This window comes from Arachis stenosperma, chromosome 8 (genome assembly GCF_014773155.1).
Source record: "Arachis stenosperma cultivar V10309 chromosome 8, arast.V10309.gnm1.PFL2, whole genome shotgun sequence".
NCBI lineage: Eukaryota > Viridiplantae > Streptophyta > Magnoliopsida > Fabales > Fabaceae > Arachis > Arachis stenosperma.
In genome coordinates, this window is record NC_080384.1 from 31924715 (window position 1) to 31935075 (window position 10361).

A 10361-nucleotide genomic window follows, 5' to 3' on the forward strand; every position below is an offset into this window, starting at 1 on the left:
CATAAACCACGAGAAAAATAAAATCAGTGACAAAAAACTTTAATAATGGGGCAAAAAAATTGTGTATGTATACTAATCAGTATTACATAATTAAGGGGGCTTAATATACAACTAGACTACAATAAAATACCCCATTGTAAGTTTATCGTTATCGGAAGACTTGTATCTTTCATGAAATCTTATTAATTGAACTTCTAATGAGATTTTATAAATCATGCTTAAATTTAGTAATTTCGTAATATATTAAATAATTTAATTAAACATATTAAATTATCTAATAATTATCTATTCATCTAATTAGTAAAAGAGTGGTATGCACTAAAAATAGAAAAGGAATAAGAAAAAGAGATTGAAAAGGAGGAAAAGATAGTTATAAAAAGTGAAAAGCTAAGAGAAGTGTTGAGTCTCAAGTCTGAATTACCCTGTTTTGTTGCCGAGTCCAAATGCATCATTTACTATGACTTCACTCTCTCTCTTCTTATATTCTTCCATTTCCCATTGAACTTCAATTCATGGCTGTGGACTCTCCATTGATTCAGATCCATTCACCGCAACCACCTTATGGATAACACCACTCTCACCACCACCACCACCGCCACCACCACCAATTCACTTAAGCCCTTCCAAGTCAACCTCACCTGCTCCCTCCACCACCATGACAAGAGACCTCTCATTGATGAACACGACTTCTTCTCTGCCTCTGCCTCTGCCTCTGCCCCTCCTCCTCATCACCACCACCACAACACCATGAATTCTGATATCTTGGATTCCAAAGTAAACGTAAGTATCATGCATACCAATACCGTGTCTTTACTTCTGAATTACGCATCCCAACCTTCTCAATTTTCATTCATTCTTTCAGACTGGTCTGAATCTTCTTACTACCAACACGAGCAGCGATCAGTCCGTTGTTGACGATGACATCTCACCGAATTCACACCAGAAAAGACCCGTCCCTGATCAGACGGTTGTTATTCTGGCGGAGCTGGAGCGAACGAAGGCGGAGAATCAACGGTTGAGAGAGAGGCTTGATCGTGTAACCGCGGAATACAAGGCCCTGCAGATGCAAGTGGTGGCTTTGATGCAACAACACAAGCCAGAGGAGGAGGAGGAGAAGAAGCAAGACGCAGCGCCAAGACAGTTCATGGATCTTGGATTGGCCACTAACGGTGCTGAGACGGGGGAGGAGGCTTCGCTTTCTTCGTCGGAGAGGTCGAAGTCTCCAGAGAGGAAGAATGGAAGCAGTGATGATCACGAAAAGAATAGCAGAGAGGATAGTCCCTTGGCTCCAAGAAATGTTGATCAAGCTGAAGCCACTATGAGAAAAGCTAGAGTCTCTGTTAGAGCTAGATCAGAGGCTCCAATGGTATGTCAAATTAGTTATGTTATTGCAAAAGAGGGTCGTGTGTTAAAAACATAATGAAACATGTATCTCAAATTATGTGTCAGATGACGGATGGATGCCAATGGAGGAAATATGGGCAGAAGATGGCAAAAGGAAACCCATGTCCAAGAGCATACTACAGATGCACCATGGCTGCAGGTTGCCCTGTTAGAAAACAGGTACTTTTAATCATTTTTTTCAAAGTAAAAACCTAAAAAAATGTTTGTTAGGTGATTACACCTTATGTACTTCTATTACAAAAATTAATTACAATGAAATATTTGATTGGATGGGATATGATTTGTACAGGTACAAAGGTGTGCTGAGGACAGAACAATACTAGTAACAACATATGAAGGGAATCACAACCACCCTCTGCCACCAGCAGCAATGGCAATGGCACAAACAACATCTTCAGCAGCAAGAATGCTTCTCTCGGGATCAATGTCAAGCAGTGATGGCCTTATGAATGCTAACTTCCTAACAAGGACACTCCTTCCTTGCTCCTCAAGCATGGCCACAATCTCAGCCTCAGCACCATTCCCAACTGTCACTTTGGACCTCACTCACTCCCCTAACCCTTTGCAATTCCCAAACCACCAAAACCACTTCCAATTACCATTCCCTCCTCACTCATCCCCTTCTTCATTGCTGCCTCACATCTTTGGCCACGCTCTTTATAACCACTCTAAGTTCTCAGGCCTTCAACTCTCTCAGGATGCTGATCCTTCTTCTCAGCCTCCCCCGCCGCCTCCGCAGCTCGCGGATTCAGTTAGTGCTGCCACTGCTGCCATTGCAGCTGATCCTAACTTCACTGCTGCTTTGGCAGCTGCTATTACTTCCATTATTGGAGGTGCACAACACCAAAACAATAATGGCAACACCAACAATAGCACTGTTGCTAATAATGGCAACAACACTAGTACTCCCAACAACAATACCAATGGAAGCAATAATAATATCAACAGTTCCAATTTCTCATCAGAGAACTAGTTAATCACACTTTCAACTTTTTTTTATTTTAATTTTGATTTTATTTATTTCTCCTTATATTTGGGAACACATATATTGAGTTTTGGTTGTTACTTTTTTTTTGTTAAGTTCGGTTGAGGGGTATATTATTGTTAGAGAAATAGTTTATATCCTTTTATTATGTCTTACTATAAGCTCAAAATTTGTATTTAAAAAAACAAAAATGTCATAAAGGATGAGAAAAAGAAAAATAAAATTGTAATAGAGTAATATTGTTTTGTCTTTGTGTTTGTTTGTTTGTGATTTTGTAAGGTAAATGCTGAGTATGCAAAGAGAGAGAGGGAATTGTAGATACGTGTACCAAATGGCAAAAGAAAAGAAAAGAAAGGGAAATTGGGGATTCAAGAAAATGGTGTTAGAGTGGTTGAAATACAGTACGAGACATTTTGAGACGCGTTAGTTGATGGGCTATTGATATGAAAATATCTATATTATGAAGATAAGAATTAAAAATAATTTCATAATTTAATATATTTAATTAAATTATTTAATATATATATTTTAACTATTATTTTTATATGATTTTTTTTTTTATGTGAGTAGCATAGAAATTATTGTGTTGTATTGTGTGACAAAAAGGATGAGTAGTGAAAAGGGACATGTTCAAGTTGTTTTTGGCCATTCATGGACCCATCACTTGGCATGCAACTAAGTGAAGATATTTGCCTTTTTCAACACTCTCCTTCTAAATATGTTTCTTTTTTTTCTTTGATTTTAATGTTGTATTCTTCCTTTTGCTGAAAATATAGAAATATTCAATATTAACTTTGTCAAGTAATAACAAAGGCTTTTTTAGTAGTATCAGATTTAAGTTTTAGATATTAAAAATAAAATAAAATAAAAATCTATATTATAAGAAAAATGACAAAATAATTATCTTTTGAACCTTCTTTCTGTTGGCGGCGACGGCTGCATGTGAAGGAGACACAGTAATTCTACAAATCTCTAGACATGTCAAGTTCTGGAAACATAATTAATGCTCTTCCAGTTTCACATTGATGTTAGGCCTAGCTTTTAATTTTCACAAGTTGTTCAACCAAAAAATGTTAATTATTATTATAATAAATATAAAACTATATATTGGAATACATATATTTTTAAGGGTAAAAGATAAATAGATATTTGGCCTTTTAAAACGAAGACATTTTCGTCTTTTAAAATTGAAAAATACATTTCGATCTCTCACGTTTTAAAACGGCTGACAATTATACCCCTTCGTCTATTTTGGATCAAAAACGGCAACAGAGCCAGCTGACATAGAGGAGTAGAGAATGACGTGTCCGTTTCACTTGCTGAAGTGGATTGAGACAAATTATTAGTGGACAAATCCGTCCCTTAAGTCCAAAATGACGCCGTAAACATGAGTGAGCCCTATTTCATCAAAATGCAAGGTGGAAGCCATGGTCGCTGCTTGTGCGATCGTCCATGACGAGTGAGGGGGTTCTTCATGCACAAGACCTGGAAACACTTTGGGAGGTGTGGCTCATGCTAAGTCCCTCAGTCGCCATAGTCTCTGTCGTCGCTATGCCATCTCAGTCGCCGCTCGCTTTTTGTTATGAAACCACTCATCCCAAGAGCCTCTCTTGGGTTTGCTTGATTTTCTATTCTTTTTCACTTTTGGGGTTCTCCAAAGATCGAACTCTTGACCTTTCGGACATAGAGCTCTGATACCATGTTATGAAACCACTCATCCCAAAAGCTTAAGCTGATAGGAGAAGGTAACATTAATAGTTATATCTCTAACACTTTTCCTCTATCTCTGTGTGCCTCTCTGGTTCGTTTCTTTCTTCCTCTTAATTTGTCGTAGGTATTTTCTTTTTTGTTATGGTTTCTCTTGATCTTATCGTAGTGTTCACGGAAATGATAAATTGATGCGTTTGGTCAATGTATTTTTTCTTGACATGGCTGCGTATAACATGCTTGATGAAATGTCCCAATAACAATTAGGTTCTTTCTGTTATGTGTTTTGGTCCTTTATTTGCTACTAAATTGCACCATTAGTTGAAAGGTGTATTTACTTATTCTCTCTCGATTGTTTATGGTGATTATTGATTATTGTATGGACTTTTCTTTTGTTATGTGAGTGGGTGAATTAATAAGAGTAGTGTTTTATTATGAGGTTGAAGAAAGAGGATTGAGAATTGGGATTAGATCATAAATTGTATGTTCACATTTAACTTGTGAATAATTGTTTCTGTGTTAATTTCAGGTTCTCGAGGAGATCGATCTTTAATTTTGGCGGTTCTAAAAGATAGATTCGACGAAATATTTGTGTGAGTGGACAATATTTTTATGGTTATTTTTAATGTATTTCTTAGTGTCTAATAATCTGGCCTCTATTGTAGCTGCCAAGATGGGACAACCCAAAATCCCAGCTGCTGCCTCTAAATTCAGACTCAAGTAGACAATCAGAAGGCTCCGAACAAGTACAAATCCACCTTCAAATTCATCACCAAGTCCACTCCCAGATAACCCCAAACTCAAAGCACCAGTACCAGTGTGGCACCATCAAAAGAGACCTTCAAAGTAGTTGGCAGTGAGACCACAAGAATTTTTAATTTCATCCCAACTCCTGGATCCAACAATTAGAAGAACTGAACACTACTAAATAAATTTCTATTTTTTGTCCTAGTCTTTAGTATGAACTGAATAACATTGTCTATTTATCGTAGTTTGACAAACTTATTTACATGCCAACCAGATGTTTTGTTATTTTGTGACAAACATATGCTGTTATGTTTTGGATTAAGACAGATACATTGTTATTTCTATTTTGGTCATAATCTATGCAGAATTACTACCTTATATAATAGATGATTCATAGTATTTTTTACTTGTTCAACAATGGCAATTTTCATTAAATAACCAACAATGACAATTTTCATTACATCATCATTATTGTATATCAAATCATCCTCACCACTTTAATAAACATATAGCAAAATATGCCACAAACTCTTTTTTTTCCTTCTCAATACATAACAGTTTCCTCTCCAACTCTTCCATTTTTTTTCCAATTCCTAACTTCGCACCAGTTGATCTTCAACGTCTACCCCTCCAACATCATTCATAGCACCCAATGCTTGAGACTTCATGGCCCTAATTTTTTCAGGTGTTCATCAAGACAGACAAAATACCGGCAATACCGTTCTTTAATCTGGAACAAATTTTCAGATAATACTGTAATTAGACATGTTACAGTCTCATCCAACTACTAGCAAAATAGTCACTAACCTTGAAGAATGGACACCCAAAAAATATCCTATTGGGATTAGATGATGTTGTTGACTTGTAAAAAATGGCATAAACGCCGCAGAAGCACTTTGGCGCAATCCCATCTCGATCACATCCTCGTGCAACAGCGCATGAAGATCCTCGTCCAGGTCTTGTGCATAAAGAACCCCCTCATTCGTCATGGACAATCGCACAAGCAGCAGCGATGGCTTCCACCTTGCATTTTGATGAAATAGGGCTCACTCATGCTTACGGCGTCATTTTGGACTTAAGGGACGAATTTGTCCACTAATAATTTGTCTCAATTCACTTCAGCAAGTGTAACGGACACGTCATTCTCTATCCCTCTATATCAGCTGGCTTCGTTGCTATTTTTGGCCCAAAATAAACGGAGGGGTATAATTGTCAGTCATTTTAAAACGTGAGGGGTTGAAATGTATTTTCTAATCTTGAGGGATAAAAATGTCCTCATTTTAAAAAGTCAGGGACCTATTTATCTTTTACTCTATTTTTAAATAACAATTCTATAATAATTATTTCAGCTCTATCATAAAGTAAAATTCAATATCTATGATGCAAGTCCAACATATGCCAAACCTAACATTTGGGTATCTTTTGATCCAATTTCGTAACTCTCATACTCCTAGGTCCTAAATTATTAGCACAGATCTGGGAAAGTCTTTGGTCATGGTTTGTGGGCTTCATCATTTATTTGGATGCATGCCTTCTCCACTGGCAAATTGAAAATCGAAGTAAGAAAAATATTATAGGCTATGATTCTTCTTGAAAATGTCAGGCTAATTGACCCTTGTCCCGTGCTTCTGACTCATATGTTACTCAGCAATAAAAGTTACAACAATAAGAATGATATTGCTCTTCAAAATTATTTTGTGCAATCATAACCCTAAATTATAATTCTTCTGCTGCACGAGCCCTCCATGATCCTTCAATAAAAAAGTTATTACATTTCTCACGCTAACTCCATGCATATGCATACCTTATCAATAAATTTCTCCATTGTTTAATAAAGTATTAATGGGAAAATATATATTATTCTTTCATGATTCTAGACATGTTAAAACAATTGTAATATTCTTTAATTTCTTAGTTGGAAAATGAATTTAAACATTTTTTCTTTTACTAATTTTTTTAGAGGAGGTATCTTTACCTCTTGAGTTGGAAAAGAAATAACATGTTTTACTATTATGTTTTTATTCATATCTCATCAATAAGAATTGGACACATCACACATGTCATCTATTTAAATTTGTATTTATTATTAATTTAATGATTTTATAGATTATTTACAAGTATCCAATTTTTATTGGTAGAATATAAACGAAAATACGGTGGTATGACAATTCCTAATTATTAATTTATTGTGGCCTATGATGCACGGATATACATGGACACAGGACACGATATGACAGAACACGTCGACATACAAATTTTAAAATTTTATAAAATACGGGGACACACATACATATAAGATATAAAATTTTTTAAATTAAATCGTAATGATATTTAAATATTTTATTGATATTAAAATATAAATTAATTTTTTAATTATTTTTAATGTCTTATTTTAATTATATCAAGTATTTAAAATATCTTTTTGTTTTGATAAATAATAATATATACTATATCTAAATTTATTTTAAAAATATATATTAAGAATAAGACTGGACACACTAACACATGATGGTATTTATGTGTGTCCAAATGTGTCCGGAAAAAATTTTTTTATTTTTTATTAAGACATGATTTGACACAACAGACACGCGTATCGGACGAGTGTCGGTAAATTTTGTGTCCGAAATGTGTTCGACATGCTGACACGACAACTCAGCGAAGTATCTGAGCTTTATAAATTGTGGCTAAACAAGCTCTTCATATTAATGTTTATATTCTCTTGAGAATTAAATTAGGTAAACCATTCGAAAAATTTTGTCGTTGACAAAAATACACCTAAATTTTATTATCGATGAAAATGTTCTCAAATAATTTTAAAACGCAACAAAAATATCTAACATTAAATATGTATTCTCAAAAAATGCTTTAAAAATTGAATGTGATACAATTTTTTATAAATATGATTAAAAAAATATTTTTATCCTTAAAATTTGATAATTTTTTGCTAATTTGTATTTTTTTTGTCAACAACCAATGATACTTTTTAAAAATCACAAAAAATATATACTAACGAAAAATCACCAAATTTTAAAAATAAAACATCTCATATTCCTAATCATGCTTGCGAAAAATCGCATCAAAATTCAATCTCTAAAATATTTTTTGAGAAATACATATTAAATATTGGATATTTTGTCGCGGTTTTAAATTATTTAAAGGCATGTTTGTGAGAATAGATCCTCTCAATTTTTTTTTAACATTTGAGGAAGTAATGTGTAATCTCTCACCATTAATTTTTTTAAGTAGGACCAAGAAAGATGGCATGAGTTGAAAATTTGAAACCGTCAAACTTAAAAAGTCCACCTCACCCGCATCGCCTAATCCATGGGCTTTGGCGGGCTTCGGTAGGGGGGACGGGCTTCTCCGGTGTTTTTTTAGGGCTTTTTTTTTTACAAATTTTTATAATGTTATTTATTTCTAAGGAGATGAAGATGATAATTGAAGATGTTTTAAGTTATATTTTGGATTATGTTTTATATTTGATTGATTATAAACGTGAAGATGTTTAATTATATGTTTTCAATAATGTTTGTTTTGTTTTAGACAATGTTGGTTTTATTATTTTGTTTCAAAAAGCTTTGTTTATGATTATGTTTATTACATATTTATCATTATAAAGGCTTTAATGTTTGTGAATTTGTAAATTATAATTTTTTTACATCTTTAGAAATTATAAATTTGTTGAAATGATTGGTGAAATTATATATATTGTTTAATATTAATGGTTTCTAAAAAAAAATAAGAGATTTGTCGGGTTTGGCCCGCCAACCCGCCAGCTCGACCGCCTCACTAAGCGGGGCGAGGCGGGCTTTCCCATTTGCCACCCCTAGAAAGAGCATTGGAGAAAGATTAGAGATCATACTTTACTTTCTCTTTTTTTTTTTTGTAACAATTGAGAGGATCTATTCCCGTCATTTTCGTCGATAGCAAAATTCAAGTGCATTTTTGCGGCGAAAAGATTATTCAACTTTTATTTTTGGTAGTTTGCACGAATTGAATGTTAGGAAATTATTATTTTAATATTTTTTAATCTATTATGAACAATACATATATATATTAATATATATTTATCACAAATTAAACTATTTCACATTGTTAAATTAAGTGATTTCAGATTGAATGATTTATATAAGAGTGAGCTCATTTATTAATATAAATACTAATGGAATAAGTCATTATTACTTTTAATTTGGAATTAAATGAAAATAAAACCAAAAATACTATTGTATTAGAGTTTTAAAGTTTAATAGGTGTCACACTCAGATATAAATAGTAAATTTAGGTAGTGTTTGTTTTGAGGTACTGAAACGGAGACTGGAAGACTAGGATTCAGTATCATATTTATTGACCCAGAGACTAGTACTAAAATTTCAGTCTCTGTCTCCAAAAAATTTAATATTTCAGTACCTCCAAAAAGTAGGAATACATGTGACTGAAATTTTCGGGAGCAAAAATTAAAACTTTAATAACATTTTATACCTAAAATATCCTTATTTCAATTATATAATTTTAACGTTACCCTTTACACAAATTAAATTTAAGCTTCATTTTTATTTCGGTCTCTATCTCTCATTTATACTAAACACAATACCAAGTTTTTATTTCAGTTTTTCAGTTTCTATTTTTTTTCAAACGCTACTTTAGAGTTTTGATATCTAATACATCGAATCCGTCTCCAATTCTTTTTTTATCAGAGGAATTACGATTTAATCTTATTAAAAATATAAAAGACTTTGGTTGAAGAAAATAAAAAAAATTAAATTCTTTTATTTATACTCATAAATTTAAATACATTTTTACACTTAAATATTTCTTTCTAAATAATTTAATATGGACGATGTTATCGTTAAACAATTCTAAAAAAATTCCAACATTGAATTCATAAATCCTCTTCATGAGAGTACAACTTGCATTGCTGATGGCTGCCCTTAATTAACACTTGTAGATAATTATTTGTCAAGGACCACACAATTATATAAATTATATATGGCGGTGTGATTTAATATCAAAAAAATAAAATAAAATTATATGGTTGATTTGGTTTAGGACATATACAAACTTTATTTTATTTGAGAAACGAGAATGATGCAAAACTAGTAGCTATTGTCTGGATGATGGGAGAAAAAATATCAACAAAATTGATAATATTGTTAATAGCATAAGCATTCAGCGTTTACATTTGCTTCAAATCTTTGAACATCTGATTTCTCGATATTGACGTGTGTGTTTTATTTTTATTTTAGTTGAGACAAAATAAATAAACATGTCAACCACCACGTTACCTATGCTATATTATTGTATGTATTATATATTTCGTCATTTCTAATTTGTGTATAAATAATGATAATTCTAATTTTAAATTTGGCTATTTGATCACGAGAGAAAAACCCAGTATTTTATATAGTCGGATATTATTTGCAACCAAGTTGTTTTAAATTTATACATTGACGACCTACTCGAAAATACACTATATCATTAATCGTTATCCCTAACAACATTCTTTTCAAAATTAAAAAAA

The 10361-nt window shown here is 32.8% G+C and overlaps 1 protein-coding gene across 1 annotated transcript; it reads left to right on the plus strand.

Moving 5' to 3' along the window:
* Positions 1-416: 416 nt before the first annotated feature.
* On the plus strand, positions 417-2626 carry LOC130943727 (probable WRKY transcription factor 31). Its single transcript, XM_057871728.1, has 4 exons — positions 417-780; positions 863-1366; positions 1450-1563; positions 1694-2626. Exons 1-4 carry the CDS (start codon positions 562-564, stop codon positions 2375-2377), a joined length of 1521 nt encoding a protein of 506 aa, XP_057727711.1. The 5' UTR covers positions 417-561; the 3' UTR covers positions 2378-2626.
* Positions 2627-10361: the final 7735 nt, after the last annotated feature.

Excerpts from the sequence above, each read along its gene's own strand:
- LOC130943727 (XM_057871728.1), top strand. The coding sequence starts at position 562 with ATGGATAACACCACTCTCACCACCACCACCACCGCCACCACCACCAAT. Across the intron at positions 781-862 it reads TCTTGGATTCCAAAGTAAAC|ACTGGTCTGAATCTTCTTAC; the intron begins GTAAGTATCATG and ends TCATTCTTTCAG. Across the intron at positions 1,564-1,693 it reads GTTGCCCTGTTAGAAAACAG|GTACAAAGGTGTGCTGAGGA; the intron begins GTACTTTTAATC and ends TGATTTGTACAG.